Source organism: Acartia tonsa, chromosome 12 (assembly GCF_053477335.1).
Source record: "Acartia tonsa isolate MP-2025a chromosome 12, ASM5347733v1, whole genome shotgun sequence".
In the NCBI taxonomy this organism is placed as follows: Eukaryota; Metazoa; Arthropoda; class Copepoda; order Calanoida; family Acartiidae; genus Acartia; species Acartia tonsa.
The window spans coordinates 45,543,804-45,561,936 of NC_137271.1; the positions used below are offsets into that span (position 1 = coordinate 45,543,804).

The 18,133-nt window shown below is 32.0% G+C and overlaps 1 protein-coding gene across 1 annotated transcript in view; it reads right to left on the minus strand.

The window, feature by feature from the left end:
- Positions 1-13,113: 13,113 nt before the first annotated feature.
- Positions 13,114-18,133, minus strand: part of LOC145333375 (uncharacterized) — an 83,320-nt gene continuing 78,300 nt past the window's right edge. The window contains exons 11-13 of the mRNA XM_080178493.1: positions 14,704-14,746; positions 13,948-14,053; positions 13,114-13,145 (exon numbers count right to left, since the gene is read on the minus strand). Of these exons, the coding sequence (XP_080034619.1) occupies positions 13,114-13,145; positions 13,948-14,053; positions 14,704-14,746 (181 nt within the window). The remainder of the gene's footprint in view (positions 13,146-13,947; positions 14,054-14,703; positions 14,747-18,133) is intronic.

The following is an 18,133-nucleotide window of genomic DNA, read 5'->3' on the forward strand; positions in this document are numbered from 1 at the left end:
TGCTTGGCGAGCACAGAGAACCAATCCTAGTAGAGGGACAAAGTGACTCAAAAACCAGCCATGTGACGTCATAAAAATGTGGGATTATCCATCTTTTTTTTAAGGGGTTTTCTATCCCACTTCTCCTCCCATCTCCCTCATTTTTATAACGTCACATGGCTGATTTTTGAGTCACTTTGTCCCGCTGCCCAATTCAATTATTGAAAAATTAAAATAAATTTTTATTATGCCAAGAAAAGAAATAGGTATGAGTAAAAACACTACAAAACATTCGGTTTTGTTTAATATCAAATATAAATAGTTTTGTATTACACGCTAACTTTTTCAAAATTGTCCTTGTTTATTCATTGAAAAGTATCTTAAACTATAACCCGCATTTTTCGAGATCTTTAGCTTCAGACAATAAAAACCTTACTACTTATGTAATTGGATTGTATTTGTTCCATTTAGAAATGTTATAAGCTTTATTTAATGTGCTTCTTAAAGATATATTTTTTCTTGTCTTAAAATACAAATTTGCCTCACAAAATTTTATTGTATCACAAAATTTTTTTTTATTTTTTTATATTACACTATTAATATTGTGTGCCATAAAAGAGTCTTCTATTGTCTTAGTATACTCTTATATGAAATCTATGTAATTAGGTCAATATGAGCTATTAAACTCTATCAAAACTTAAAAGTTAAATCAAATAATAAACTATAATACAGGGTTCGACAGCTGTCTATTTTAACAACTGCTTATATTAGGTTGGGAAAATTGAAAATATGGGGGTGGATAAGGTTTAACATGAGTCTATTTTAGTTTAGGTTAGGTTATATTGAGTACAGTGTAGCCCGCACCGCAGGTATAGGTACCGCACAGTCATGTCCTCAAAGATTTTAGGCGTATATTGGAAAAAGTTCCCTCCCTTAATTTCATAAATAAGATGTGATTGGTAACTTTGACTGAAAGCCCCAAAATATACAAGTTGACATAAAATTGTTGAGAATTTAGATGCGCGAGATGCGGCATATATCTTTATAAAGCTGCCACTGTAGACTGTTTGTTCTTAATAGCGCGGCTTGTTAGTGCGGTATCTGAGCCCTCCTATATAGTCCATGTTTGTTTTATTTTACATATTTTAGATATTAAGACAAACACAAAGCAGATACCTACTATAAAACTTTAAAATACAGAATCTATAATACAAAGTAGCTTGATGTCTGTCCGCCCGTCTGTCTGTCTGTCCCTTAAGATCTCGGACACCACTGAACCGATTGGATTCTACTCTTCAGGGAATATACCTACTGGTCCTGTGGTGGTTTTAGGCTATTTTCATGGGCGGTGGGAAACCCACAACTCCCCTAAAAACAAAAATCCCCTCCATTTAAAATTTTTTTTAATGTGGTGTTTGCAGCACCAGAGGTTCTTAATTTTTTTTAAGATTACCTATTTGGGCAAAGCCCCTAGAGGCTAGTACATATATAGTAGCATTTTCTGGCCCTTAAGTTTATAAAATACAAAAGTGCTATTCCAGTATGGCTTCAAACCGATTAATATCGATTGAATTCGAATGGGTTCTTAGCTATTCTCAAAAATAAAGTATAGCAGTTGGGGCTAACAAAATTGATTTTAATATTCTTTCATTTTAATATCGGAAAGCTGTCTATAATACGATGCGATAAATAACTATTACATTCATATAACTTTATGTATTTCTTTGGCATGGCAAGTGCAAACGCTGAAAACATCAATTTAAGACAAACATATTTAATTCAAACTTTTCCTTTCATAATAAACAAAATCACCCCTTCTGTACATCAAACTTACAATTTGGACACTGCCTTTTTCATGAATAATTAAAGCTAAATAAGGTTGATCATATTTTTATAACATTTTTTCCATTTCAAGCAACATTTTCTGCCATTAAAGTTTTACAATTTTTTTTATTTTTATCTTTTAATGTGTAAATTAAATCAATTTGATTTATGTCATTTAGACTGACGATAGTGCCATGTTCACCGAAATATATTTCAATAAATAACTAAGAAGTATCAGAGACTTTTTCACTCAGTGAATCTATCATATTAAAGTATAGTCTAATCACCCAAAGTTTTTAAGCCACCGAAAAAGGAACATTATTTTCAAACTTGGTATAATTTACAGCCAAAAATGTACCCTATCTATCAATCTACATTCTACATGTCTCTTTCTGTATATCCTCCTACCTATCTATCTATCTATCTTCATGTCTCTTTCTGTATATCCTCCTACCTATCTATCTATCTATCTTCATGTCTCTTTCTGTATATCCTCCTACCTTTCTATCTATCTATCTATCTATCTATCTATTTCCATGTCTCTTTCTGTATATCCTCCTACCTATCTATCTACCATTAGAGTAAGACACTAGAGGGAGAATGGAATGTTAGAACAATGTATGAGTCAACTAAAACAGCCCAAGTAGTTAAAGAAATGACAAGTTACAATATTGGAATACTTGGAATTGCAGAATGTAGATGGACAGGACAAGGACAAACTACAACCAAAGATGGCCACCTAATACTTTATTCTGGTCATGAAAGCCAACATATGTATGGTGTTGCTATAATTATTCAAAAACGACATGTCAATTCTCTAATAGACTGGAAACCTATATCAGACAGAATAATTAAGGCTAGATTCCAATCAAGGCACTGCAAGTTGACTATTATCCAATGCTATGCCCCAACAAATGACAAAGATGGAGAAGTAAAACAAGAGTTTTATGATCAACTGCAATCAATCAGAAACTCAGTACCCAAACATGACATGTGCCTAGTTCTTGGAGATATGAATGCTAAAGTAGGAACTGACAGGACTGGAGTGGAGAATGCAATGGGACACTTTGGTATAGGTACAAGAAATGAAAATGGAGAACTTTTACTTGAATTCTGTTTAAATAATGATATGGTTGTAGGAGGTACATTATTCCAACACAAAAACATTCACAAATATACCTGGAAAACACCTGATGGACAAACAAGAAACATGATTAACCACATTATGATCAATAGAAAATGGGTCAAGTCAATGCAAGACTGTAGGAGTTACAAAGGAGCCGACATATTTAGTGACCATGAACTAGTTGTCAGTAAGATTAAATTAAAGCTGAAGCGTACTGGCCATGATAAAAAGAGTGAGATTGGTAGACAATATGATTCTTCAAGATTAAAGGACCCTGTGATAAAGAATGAATTTGTCTTGAAACTCAGAAATAGATTTCAAGTCTTAGAGGACCTAAATGACGAGACTGAGATCACATGGACTTCAATTAAAGAAAACTTTCAATCTACTGCTAAGGAAATCCTAGGACACAAGAAACCAGAGAAAAGGGACTGGATCTCTGATGAAACATGGAACAAAATAGAAGAGAGAAAGAAGCTTAAAAACAAAATTCATAATGCTCAACATTTGGCTGACATGAGCAATTTAAGAGCTGAATATACTGCTAAAGATAAAGAGGTCAAAAAGTGCACAAGGAAAGACAAGAGAGATTACATTGACAATCTGGCTGAAAAGGCCCAAAGAGCAGCTGACTTCGGTAATATGAAAACAGTATACAACATAACCAGGCAATTAAGTGGCAAATATAACAAAAAGATTGGTGAAACTATCAAGGCTAAAGATGGTAAATTACTCACTACAGAAAAAGAAGTTGCTGAAAGGTGGAAATCCCATTTTGAAGAAGTGTTGAACAGTCCTGAACCAGAAATTAATGCTGAACCAGAACCAGGACATGAAATAGACATAGACACAAGACCACCAACTATTCAAGAAGTTAAAGCTGCTATACATAGTCTAAAGAATGACAAAGCACCTGGACCTGACTTGATAACTGCCGAAATGCTTAAGGCAGACATAGATCTTTCTGCTAGGACTCTAACTGATCTCTTTGATAAAATTTGGAGGCAAGAAAAGATACCAACGGACTGGTCTAAAGGTATAATCATAAAACTTCCTAAGAAGGGAGATTTGAACAATTGTGATAATTGGAGAGGAATTATGCTGCTTTCTATCCCAAGCAAGGTCCTATGTAAAGTTATCTTAAACAGAATTGATGAGAAAATTGACAATAAACTAAGAGAAGAACAAGTTGGATTCCGTGCTGGAAGGGGCTGTGTTGACCAAATTTTCACCCTTAGGACGGTTATTGAACAATGTGTTGAATTTGACAAGCCACTCCATGTAAATTTTGTTGATTTCTCTAAGGCCTTTGACTCCATACACAGACAAACACTCTGGAAAATACTAAGAAGTTATGGTATACCTGAAAAGATGATAATTATGATAACTAAATTCTATGACAACTTCCAAGCCTGTGTTTCAGTTGGAAACAATAAGACATCTGATTTCTTTAGAATAAGCACTGGAGTTAGACAGGGTTGCATTTTATCACCTATTCTATTTATATTGGTCATTGACTGGGTGATGAAGAAAACCACAGAGGACAAAAAACGTGGTCTCCTGCTGGGCATACTAGGACACCTAGAGGATCTGGACTTTGCTGATAACCTAGCACTGATTTCAGAAACAATCAAACATCTACAAGCTAAAACAGATAGACTAGTCAAATATGCAGGACAAGTCGGGCTCTTTGTTAATGTCAAGAAGACCGAAATTATGAATATACCTACAAACCCTGATCAAAATATAACAATAAATGGTGAACAATTGAAACAAAGCAACAAATTCACCTATCTGGGGAGTGTTATCAGCAGTGAAAATGGCTCAAAAGCTGATATTAAGACCAGGATTGATAAGGCTAGGGTTGCTTTCAACAGTCTACACAACGTTTGGAATTCAAAGAAACTTGCTCTGAAAACAAAAATCAGACTTTACAACAGTAATGTGAAATCAGTTCTTCTTTATGGAGCTGAATGCTGGAGAACTGTGAAAACTGAAACAAACCAACTTAATGCATTTCACAATAGCTGCCTAAGAAGAATTTGCAAAATATTCTGGCCAAACAAAATATCAAACATTGAGCTGTACGCTAAGACCAAGTGCAATAGTATTGAAGCAGAAGTGAAATTTAAAAGACTAAGGTGGCTAGGACATTTGCTTAGAATGGAACAAAATAGGTTTCCAAAAAAGTGCTTAAAATGGAACCCCACCACTGGTAAACGCAAACAGGGACGACCAAAAATGACCTGGAGGCAGAGCACTGAAAAAGACCTAATTAAATTAGAATTGACATGGGGAGAAGCTGAAGCACTTGCCAAAAAATGGAATTCATGGAGGAACAAGGTGTCTGTATTCTCTGGACTTCACAGTCAAAAAGAGAGATGCGCCTGATGATGATCTCCCCATCGCAACCTCCTTGTGCAACCCTTCTATTAAGTTATTGAAAATCAACCAATGGTGTCGCTTATATTAGCACGGCCAAGTAGCAGAAAATAATTTAGAAGCAGACAAAAGAGGTCTTTGAAAAAGAAAGGAAGGTAGGTGTCTGTATATACATCTATACTATAGATCTGTTTATCTAACTATCCATCCATCTAGCTCTAATCTCCCCTAAATTAAACAATATGTAAAGTATTAAGCTTAAAATCAAACAAAACAGAAAGTTTCAGGTAGAGAGTATATACACACACAGATCAACTGAAAATTGATTACCCATTTCTTGCCTAATTTCCAAAGTTGTACGACAGATAACCCAGCTATTGCAAAAGCTATTTTCAGCTACTCTGGTCAACGGGAAAAGCGATATCCTATTATATAAAGTATTATTATATATATAAACACAGGTTATTTCTTTAACTTTTTATTGATGTAAGACAATTGTTTCACTATTAAATAGATCATCAGTTTCAATTAAGATGTATCAAATAAGAGTTAACAAAAATATATGTCCTTGCAATGCATTTTGAATCCTTTTAATAGACTAAATAATAAGAAAGAATTGTTTGTTAGAAAATTGTACCCCCTGCAGGTTTTTTTTACAACTTATATCCTACATGGGCTTGGGGGGGATTAGCATCTTTATAAAAAAAGGGGTAGGTGTTTAAAGGGAATCTTTAAAGAGAAAAAATAGGTCATATTTTATCATTTGCAGTTACAATTTAATACATATTATATAAAAATACTGCTTTAAGTAAGCTTTTTTTTTTGTCTATAGCAAATGATCTCACTAACCGCTGAACCAATATGGTTCTCCTTTACAGTGAAGCTTTTATAAGTCTTGAGATAGTTTTAGCCTATTTTTCTGCCCCTCCTTATCCCTAGAATAGCAAGACCCTAGATGCAGCAGCAGCTAGTAATGTATAAACGATTTATACATTCTACATTCAAAATTTTTATTTTTCAAAATTAGATTTTTTTGAAGTTTGAAGCTTTTTTAGCTAGTATTAAATATTGATAAAGGATGAGGGTGCTATGTACACAATCGGAAACTAAAATTCAGCTGACCCACACACAAGTTGGAAGGACATACAAATAAACCAACCAAATTTTGAGTATGGCAAGTGTCCCAGATTATCCTTATAATAAAGTAACAGGATGTCTATCAGTTTGTCTGTTTGTTTATACCAAAGTATCTCGCTAAATGCTGATCCGATATAGTTCTCCTTTACAAGGCAGCTTCTTAAAAGTCCTGGGATGGTTCATAATTATTTTGTGGTAGGGTAACCACCACCCTCCCAAGAGAAAACGCCCTTAGAAAAATATTTCCCCCCTAATTTTTTTTTTTTTTTAAATCTAAAATAAAGAATTGGGTTATAGATTCATAGAATGCAACTCTCTCCACCTCAAGTGACCCAAGAGGCCTCTGGGGGGCGTAGCAACAAAATAGCATGTTACAGTTTGCACTTTATTAGGCAAGGCTTTACCCCATATAGTAATTATCTGAGTTCTTTATAAAGAAGTCAAATATCTATTTTTATAAATTAAAGCTTACGCCAGGTTTTCAAAATTTGGTATGAACATATGTGTAGCATATTAGTATGCTAATGTGCTAAAATTAGAGATTTTAATTTTAGACCATTAAAAGCGTTTTCATAATCATTTCATTTTAAACCTATTATATAAAGTAATAATGTTTATTTGAAGCGTAAGATATGATCGAGTTCTTCTTTTAAGGGAAGCTTCACAAAGATGGCTTCTTCAGTATGGCTTTAGGCTATTTTATTGTTAAGTTTAAGTTTCCGATGGGTTAGACGTTTTCTCTTCACCCCACCCTCTTCCTTCAAAAACAAAAGGCCCCTAGATTCTTGGGGCGCAGCCACTATTATACTAATAAAATATTAGCCTTTCAAAATACGTTTATCTATTGTAGCAGAGAATCTGCCTAATAGTTAAGTAAGTCTGTCAGTCAAAACGAGAGAGTCTCAGCTACTATTTAAGATAGACGGCTGGTGCTTTCATGATAATCACCAATTGCTATTATATTACTTTAATTTTTCAATCATAGTCAATCATATTGTATTTCTAAAAGAACGTGTCTTAACTTTTGTGGTTAAAAAAAATATCTAGTCCGTGTTTTAGTTAGTAGTAGATGTAAAATGATCCATAGAATTAAGATATGCAGTCGTTTTTTTTGTAGACCTCTTATTTTTGAAGTAATTTAACTTTAAAAAAATTAAGTTGGTTTAAAGGTACTAAAACGCAACAAAAACAGAAAATTGCCATTATGAACAAAAATAGTAAGATCTTTAATTTGGCACCTTACTTTTTTAATTCTGTTGAGTAATTATTATAAAAATCTATTTTGTTGAACCCCGTTTAATCAATACTTTGAACTTTGGGAGCTCGTCACGAATAGGTTAAAAAACATCACAAAAGTTAGGACACGTTCTTTGAAAAAATAATAAAAAAATTTAGGTTTTTATATTATTGAGAAGCTTATCTACTAAAATAAAAGAAAATATACAATATTTCTACATTTCAAGTTTAATAAAAGCAAAAGAGGGAAAATAATTTGAATGAAAACATGATTATCCCAGTCTACAATTTACTTTTTTGTTTTCATTTAAGATCTGGAAGTTTTTTTTTAATTTTAAGTTTTGAATCGTATTATAGACAGCTTTCCACGGATATTAAAATGAAAAATTGTAAGAATAGTAGAAGTTTAGAGGGGCTGAAGGCACGGGCTAACAAAAATGGAATTAATTTAATTATTCTTATTTTAATATTCGTGAAATTTTTTTTAATGCGCAGGGACTGGGGAATGTGATTCAGACAAACAATAAGACTAAGTGAAAATTTACACACAACCCTCTTCCCTTATTTCTCCCCCTTCTTACCCACTTCCCTTCAGCTACATCAATACAAAGTTTTACGCCAACAAAATATTTATTTTCGGCAATTTCAAATGGAATTAATTGGCTGAATAACAGCCCCCGTTAATACGATGAGATACATATGGTATAGAACTGGTCCTAATCCAGCGGATATCAATCGGTTTCGAAGCTACACTGTAAATGATTATTCTGATATTAAACTTCTCAAATTAATTTTTGTCAAGGGCAATTAAGCTATATCAAAATTGATTAAAACCTGTACTAAAACTATCTACCTTACACTTTTTTGAAAGCCAGAGGTCATGTGAAGGAAACGATATTTCGGGTTTCGTCGTATTTTCACATTAGCTTTTGAAAGTATAATTTAAATTTTGGTTAGGTTAAATAAGGTTAGGTGATTGCCCTGCAGGGTTAGGCAATTGGCCTCGAAAAGGGCTAGAAATAGGAGAAAAGTTACCGTGAAAATATGACGAAACCCGCAACTTCGTTTCCTTCACATGACCCAAAGTTCCAAAACAAATCATTTTAGTAAATTACAATTGACTAGATAGAAAATTTTCTTTCATGTATTGGAATTTAAACTTCCCAAATCAGCAAAAGTCTGTGTCACAGTTTTTAATATTGTTTTCTATTTTGTGTAGCAGCTACTCTTCGTCTTAGGTCAGTTGGTCTGTCTTACAAAGTAAAGGGGGTAAAGTAGTATTTTTTCTTATTCCTAGACCTTGCGGGGGGGGGGGGGGGTCTTAACCCTGCGGGGCCTATACCTGCGGTGGCCTAACCCTACGGGACATGTCAATTCACCAATATAACCTTACCTAACCTAAGAAACAAACAAATGAAAAAAAAACATTCTTCCACCATATTTTCAATTTAATTTACCAGTGCTCATAAGAATATTTTAGCGTCTTTTTTAAAAGTAAGGTGATTCCTGGTTATATAAGAGTATAAAAACTTTGACTTAAATTTAAAATGTTTTAAAGTGGTAACCTGACAGAAAATTTAATAATGTGTACTCTTATATTATGGTTCTCCCGTCTTTCTGTAAGTGAGATGCGAGAATAGTTATTTCTCGTATCGTATTATAAACGGCTTTCCGCGGATATTGAATGTACAATTATAAGATTAAAACTAGTTTTTTTAGCCCCGTGGTGACGAAGGCACCGGCTAAAAAAACTAGTTTTAATCTTATGATTGTACATTTCTATATTTGTAGAAAACTGGATATAATACGATGCTAGACATAGTTTTTTCGTATTCATGAGAACCGGTTCCTATCCACCGGATTCAAATGAATACGAGAAAATATTTTCTTTTTATTATTTTAGTTTAAAACGAAAATTGCTTGAAATAGCTATCCAAGAAAATGCATTTCCTTATTGGAATATTTGACTTAGGTTACTTTTTATTTCTAATTGTAAATTTTGACCCTAATCCTTAAACTCTACTTTAATTAATATCTTTTAAAAAAAATATATAATATACCTGCGGAATGAGTTAAACAACAGATCTATATCAAAGATGTATATACAGATAACTACTTCTCAACCTTTTTCAATTTCCTTTTCCGTCTGCTACCAAATTATTTTCTACTACTTGGCTGTGTTAATACACACCACACCATTGTTTGATTTTCAATGACCCAATTGAGAGTTGGCACAAGGACACTGCGATGGGGAGATACGGTTATTTAACCCTTTTTCCTTTTTAGTGTTTTAAACAAATAGTTAAACAAGTACTTTCTAAATCTCTGGAGAAAAGGCCACAAAGGTAAAGCTGTTTGGGAAAAATGGGGGATTATCCGTTCGGAAAAAAATCGCAGTAAGGTTTTTGACACGTAAAGTGTATTATGCAAAGATTAGATTCTTTCACATGTCTGTAACTTTGCATTTCTTTTTATTTGTGGGAAAAAAGATGCAATGAAGTTTTTTACCATGTAAAGTGGATCAACTGAAAAATGATTACCCATTTCTTGCCTAATTTCCGAAGTTGTACAACAGATAAACCAACTATTGCAAAGGCTATTTTCAGCTACTCCGGTCAAAGGAAAAGCTATATAATGTAAAAACGATTAATGCACATTATACATTCAATATTTTATTTTTCAAATTTAGATTTTGTTGTTGAAAGTTTGAAGCTTTTGAAGCTAGTAGTAAATATTGAGATAGGATTTTGGTGCTATTGGGTTATATGCTGCACAACTTTGGAAATTAGGGAAGAAATAGGCAATCCATTTTCAGCACATCATTTCAGGGATAAGACATTGGCCGATAAATAAATGTACATCCCCAATGGTAATACACAAAATTAATTCTATAGATTATTATTACAGGTTGAAACAATTAGACACTTAAAAATAAGCCTACCAATAAAAATTCTATACAATTCCCCAAAGTTGTAAAGCCAACGAATAAGAAAACGTTATTATAAAACAGCCCAATCTCCCCTCCATCCCCGAAAGAGACTAGTTGTGATTTAAGCAGGGAGGGGACAATGGGTTGTTTATTGCACTAGTAACTAAAGTTTTATAATAACGTTTTCTTATTTGTTGGTTCAACAACTGTGGGGACTTTAGTGAATTATGATTGGTTTGTTCATTGAGAGTGATCAAACAACTAATTTTAATTTACGGAAGGGGTAATTTTGTGTATCATAATTTAAAATGTACATCAATTTATCGGCCATTGTCTTGTCCCTTTAGATCACTTGATTTTAATGATTTTAATTGCTAAACAAAATATGATGTTGATAAGCATATAATATAACAATAACTAAAGAAAATTTTTTAGCTAGTTGCTTTACAATTTACAATGCATAACTGTAAAAAAACACATCCCATTACGAATTAGCAAAATGATTTTAAAACTTAATCAAAGGTCTTACATAAATTAACTTTTTCAATTAATACGAATTACCCAGCTAGATTGTATGACGTAATATATAATATCTGCTAATATGATATTTCAGGGAGGGAAAGGACAATAACATTCAAATCAATCTACACTCCTTTCTTTCTCCAAGATATTTACCATCAACTAAAAGCACCAGGAAATAGAATGAGGATTAATGGGAATAGTCCTTTTCGTGGAAACGCCCCTTAAGGGGCGATCGTCGTATGTTTGAAATGGCTTTTGATAGGTTATTTTAGGTTATGTTAGGTTATATTGGGCTAGGTGATTGCCCCACAGGGTTAGAGCCCCCCGCAGAAGCTAGAAATAGGAGAAAAGCTGCTGTGAAAAAAACGAAGAATCGCCCCTTAATGAGCTTGCCACGAAAGGGACTATACCCGGATTAATTTTATCGACCATTGTCCGTTCCCTGTATCTCTCACTTTAATGTTAGAGCAAAAGCTGGGTTTATCAAAGTTTGCCTTTATCCAACCTAATAGAGTTTTTAACATTAGACTATTCATCAACTTTTAAATTAGGTCATAATTGCATTGTTCTGTTACAATCAGAGATGGGGGAGAGGGGGGGGGGGAGTCGCATTGACTCAAATCTTTGAGGACTTTTATGAGATCTTTATTATGAGGTAATTAATAAAAAATAATTGGAGGTGCACCAACTATTTTCGATTTTTTCGAGAGAAAAAAATTGAGGGTGATTATTTTGTTTTTCGGGGGGGTTGAGGTGTCCCCCAATAAAATAGCCTAAAACAACCACAGACCAGTAGAATTGAAAAGAATTGAAGAGTAGATTACGATCGGTTCAGTGGTTACCGAGATCTTAAGGAACAGACAGACGGGCGGACGGACGGATGGACGGAAAGACATCATTCTACTTTGTATTATAGATATCTGTTCATTCAACAGTCTGACTATCACTTTATTACAAGTAATTAATATACTGAAATATTTTAAGAACATTTTGATGTACATATTCAACTGTAAATTGTAACTGTATATTATTGTCAGTTTGTTAATGCTATGGTATTTTTGGAAAATATTGTTCTTTGATTTTTGATCATACTCAATTAGGCTGCCGAAATTCCAACATACATCTGCACCCGTCTAGCCGTCGAGCCTTTAAAAAATGTAATGCTGCATTGCTTGCTGAGCCCTGATTAAAAGAGAAACTCTATATGATTAAATCTATTACTTTTATCCTGAAATAAAGTTGAGTAATTTTAAATTTAATCCTACAGGAAGTGAAATTTTAAACTTTTATATACTTTTTTTGCATTGCATAAATTTAATATTTTATTTAAATTTTGTTTTTTTTTCTTTCTTTTTCTTTAATCATATCATTTTCACAAAAAAGCATAAAATGGATTTTAGGATCGATTAATTTCCGCTGAATTTAACAGGTTTTTAACCATACTGAAAACTCATGTATCGTATTCTAGAATTGTCCACAAAAATTAAAATGAAAGTTATATTACTCTCTATTTTGTTGGATCTGGCCTTAGGTCCCTCTTGTTGCCAACAATACTGGAATCAATCTCATTTTACGATCTGCGTGAAACTGTCTATAATACGATGCGATATATAACTTTTGTAACACATAAATAAAATTAAATTTCCATCTTATAGTTGGTTAATGTTATGCCTATTATAAAGATAGGCTTTCCTAGGACTTTTACATTACCCCCTCACATTATAGCTTAAAACCTACCCTGGAGCAATAAATCGCTTACTTAAATTTTGACCAATTATTCGAGTATTTTTCCCAGATCTTACTGGACAAGGACATACTAACACACAACCTACTACTTTAGTATGTGGAAAAGAGTGGCGCTTTTTATGTAAGTCGACAGATTAAAATATTTTGTCTGGTATCACATTACTCTTTCTTATTCAACAGAAGTATACAATTTACTAAGATAGTGCGGATTTTAACAGACTTATTGTCAAAATTATGTTTTTAAATTTTCAGCCTTCACATGGACTAAACAGGAATAGTTATTTATTGCATCATATCATAGACAGCTTTCCGTGGATACCAAAATAAAAATATACTGGAAATAATCTTCAATTTGTTTTTCAACAGAAAATATGCAGTTAACTATCAAACTACCTGCTAATAATTAGTGGTTAAAATTTCCATTTTCTCCCAGTGACTAGAGATTAATTCCAGTAAAAATATTCATTTCTTCACATAAAAGTGATTAGAAATAACATATTCAAACAGGTGAGTTTTTGACCAACTTTTTGGCGTTGTTTTATGAGGCGTTGTCATGAAAGGACTATACCCTGCTTTTCTTCTCTATCTTTACGTAAGTCTGTAGACAGATGAAAATATTATTTATCTATAGTATCAAAATACTCCAACTTATTCAACAGAAGTATACAATTTACTGAGAGAGTTAGAACATTGACAGACTTCATAGAAATCTAGTCACAAAATTCCATCTTTTGAGCTTTTATATAGACAAACTTATTAATGTTTCTAACAATTTTCTGTTGTTTTCAATTGACTCAATTCAAAGTTTTTTCTAACACATATCAAATATCAATTTATAAGCTCTTTATAGTTCCTATAGAAAATGACGTCATATTAGAATAGTCCATTATTCTAATGTGATGTAATTTGATATCATTCAGCCAAAATTTTTAGAAATTTAAATTTTTTTTTAATAGGCACTAAATTAAAAAAAATGGCTGAAAACTCCTTAATCACATCATATTAAAACAGTGGAATATTCTAATGTAATTTTTTATAGGCACTATAAGAAGCTTTATAAATTTACCATTTTCATGGAATGAAAACCTCCCTGTAGCCTGAAGTTCTAGAGCTGCCAGCTGATTTAGGTTTGTTGGCTTCCCAGGCTTTATATCATCATCCAGGTAGACACTCTGCCGTTCATTATCATTAATTTGCTTTCATTAAGAACATTAAAAAATAGTGCCATCTTTAACTATGAGAAGAAAAAAAACAATTTGAAGATTATTTTAGGTTAGGTTTAGTTAAATAAAGATTATGACAGCCTAGTAAGTATAGTAGTCAACAGTTTATAGCAGGGAAAACAAAAATAATTAAAAGGTAAAAAAAGGAATGTTTCAGAGCATAACTTTCTGTCATTAATATTTGTTGACGAAGTAATCGAAAACATATTCTGATAAGTCATTTTCCCATTTCAAAATAGTTTCAACATAATTTTACATCATATATAAGATCTTTGCTAAGCTAAAGTTAAAGTCCATTTCAAAGTTTCCAATGATTGTAGTTCCATGTATTTAGAGTTGAATTATAAAGTTATAACTTTCCAAAGTCATTATGCAAATATAGTTATTTGGTAGAATCCCTCTTTTGGACTAGTGGGCCATGTGCAAAACCTCTCTAAATTCTATATTTTAATAGTGGCCATGGTAACAAAACTCTATCCTTGCAGGGCTCTCATGTATAACCTCAAATATTGTAACTGAACCTAGAAGCTTTTCAAAATTTTTTTTTTCTGATTAAAATATGGATTATTAAATTCAATTTTAATGCAATGTTAATGTTCCTGTGATACAATATCAAAATCTGTTGGATAAAGCTTGCAGGAATCCTGTAAACATACAAATAATATTTACTTTTTGATATAGATACCAAATTTGAATTCATGTTCAAAAAATATTTTTTTTGCAAGAACTTTTGGAAACACATAAACAATTATCAAATAATGTATTGCACATCTAAATTTATGGAACCCAATATAAAAAGCAATAAGTACTTTTTTTAGTAAATTGTAAACAAAATCTTATAATTAGCATGTTTTTTAGGTGTAAAATGCTTTATAAAATTGCAAACCATATAAATTAAAACGGTAGCCAAAAAAAGAAATCACACAATTCTTGTTGCACTTTACATTTAATATCTATTTTATTCTTTTAATAAGTCTTTCAAAACTCTGACTATAAGATGCGAAGAAAAGTCTTTATTAGGATTAAAAGAGAAACCTAATACCCTTCTGTTGTATAATAAACAAGTAAATAAGTATATGAAGTAATACTACGATGTCTTATTGTGAGTTTAGAGAGTAAGAAAACATAAATTATCTTTAAAAATACAAGGATACTTTAAGAATATCTAAAAGAATATTCAAATTACAAAAATATAGGCCTACATTTAGAATTAGAATAATATACATATATGTTGTATATGTAAATTAGATGATAATTCAAATATTAAATATGATATTAAATATCCCATAATTTAGCCAAATTAGTCTGGACAAAATGACACAAGTGTCAACATTTTTTATGCAAACTTTGCTCTATATTAAATATACATAATTAAATTAATAGAATGTTAATCTGTTGTTTAGACATATGTTAAAAGATGAAACCTATTTTTAAAAGCGAAGCTTTTCTGTAATTAGGGTCGGTCCGTCCGTACGTCCGTAGGTCTGTCCGTCCGTAATGGATAGTTTTTTCGTTAATTTAGGCATTTTAGAATTGTCCTATCGCTTTCAAATTTTGCATATTAATTCCTGGGACAACAAATTATAATGTAATAAACGAAGCAACTCCCAAGTCCCAAAAATGTAAGTATGTCCATAAACATTATCCTGAATCAAGCAGTTTTTCAACAAATTTACTTACAATTTTGCTTTGACTCTTTTATGGATGTTGTCATCCTTGTTTAAATTTGGTTACTAAAATGAATATCTCAATAGATAAGTCATTGAATCACATAGAAAAGCTCAACTTGCATAGTTTAGACTTTATTAAAACCATAAAATAGAATGGTTTTATTTTGTATAACCCTTAGACTATGAGCCTTTTATGATATTATTTTCTGGAAAGGAAGTAACATTGTTTGGATATTAGATGTTAGATGAATGGATATAGTCTCATGAAATTTACATAGCTACTTTACTCTGTTTGTCTGTCTGTAGAACAGATCTATAGTATAGATGTATATACAGACAACTACCTCCCTTCCTTTTTCAAAGACCTTCTTCGTCTGCTTCTAAATTATTTTCTGCTACTCGGCTGTGTTAATATAAGCGACATCATTGGTTGATTTTTAATGACCCAATAGAAATGTTGCATGGGGTGTTTGCGATGGGGACATACTCTTCATTTAGTTATTATTATTGTTTAAAAAGTTCATACACTAGTAGAACCAACCAATCAAAGTTTAATAAAAAGTACCCAAAAATTTGGACTAACCAATAATATAAAGTTTTTTTAAAACTTGGGTTACCAAATAAATATGTTCTTTAATTCTTAAATTAATATAATTATTTAATCACGAACTAGAATGTGTGAACACCTTATCCATATTGTTATTAGATCTACTATGTAAACATAACCATAACGTTAGCGCCCTAATTTTTACTGGATAAATATCATATTTCTAAAAAAATTAGGTTTACCTCCATGGATAAATAGATAAATAAAATGCCAATACAATACAAATCTGTAATTTTAAGTAGCCAAATATCTAAAAATTGGCTGAATTAATAAGTCATACTTTGGATGGCTTTAGACTATTAACTTGCCCCTTAACATAGCCCTAAAGCTTGGGGAGCAGTAAAAAATACTTACTTTCAGATTTTTTACTTTTTCTCTATTTCTGTGTTTTACTACTTAGAGAACTACTCAACATATGAGATTTTAGTCAGGGATACAAAGTGATAAGACAATATGGACTATAAACTGATGTACATATCCAAGGAAAATAAACATAATAAACCCTATTGTGGACTAAAATTATTGGTTGAAAAGTTTTAAAACTGCTAGTTTTAATCAACCAATCAAGAGTTAATAGAATTTTCCTAAATTTTTTGATCCAACGAAAGAGCATGGTCCATTAAACTTTCATTACCAGTAAAATCAAAATATTTTAAGTATATTTTATTCTCTTTTAGTATACTAGACAGTCCAATGTCAAAGACGAAGAAAGTCCCTTAATGACGTCATAAAAAAGTGGGATGAGGAGAGGAGGGGTGGGAAAGAAAACGCTGATTTTTTGAGGGACTTTCTTCATCCATCTCCAATGTTCCATCTCCCCTGAATTTAAGCTGTAATCATATATGAATGAGTATAAAGTATGCCAAAAAGGTATGCTATTACGTAGTATTTGTTTCAGAAGGTAGGTATAAAGATTCCTGCTCTTCTTAGGCATAAAATCTAATGCAGAAGTATAGACATTTATTAGCGTTTTAACTGATAGACGGAGCAAATATAAAGAGTAGTTTCGCCACCAAAAAAAATCCATGTATAAAAATGAAATTAAATCTTTTGAAACATGGATTAACTTGGGGATCAAAGAAAATATGTTTCAAACACAGATATCATTTTTGCCAGCAATAAAGAAAAAAAAGGTTGAAGAAATGTGGGAAAAAGGCAGAAATTTTGTGTTAAAATAAATGTTAAAGCTTAAAGTTAAAATTGCTGAATATGCCTCTATAAAAGGGGTAGAGAAAATATCCTAAAGACTTTCATAGATATAAATCTGGCAATAATAAAGGGTGTGAAAAAAAAATGCGGACATTTTTAAAATTGAAATTGCGCGGCTTGTGTCAATAGAAGAAAAATGTTACACATGTCGTTAGAATTGCTAAGAAGTCTATTTTTTGGAAATATAAGAACAATTCCTCTGCTACGTATAGTTACGGAGCTACGTGTTAAAATGTCCCAACTAATGTAAAACTTGACTTGCGAGTAAATTTTAAAAAATAAAAAAAAAATTAAATAAGATATTTTACAAAAAGAGATGCCTACATTTTTTAATTTTTAAATTGCGCGGCTTGTGTTAATAGTAGAAAAATGTTACGCATACCGTTAGATCTACTATGAGCTGTATTTTTTGGAAATATAAGAACGGTTCCTGTGCTACAAATAATCTAGGAGCCAGATGGTAAAATACCCCAAAATTTACTCGCAAGACAAGTTTTAAGTCAGTTGGAACATTTTAACACGTAGCTCCTAAACTATGCGTAG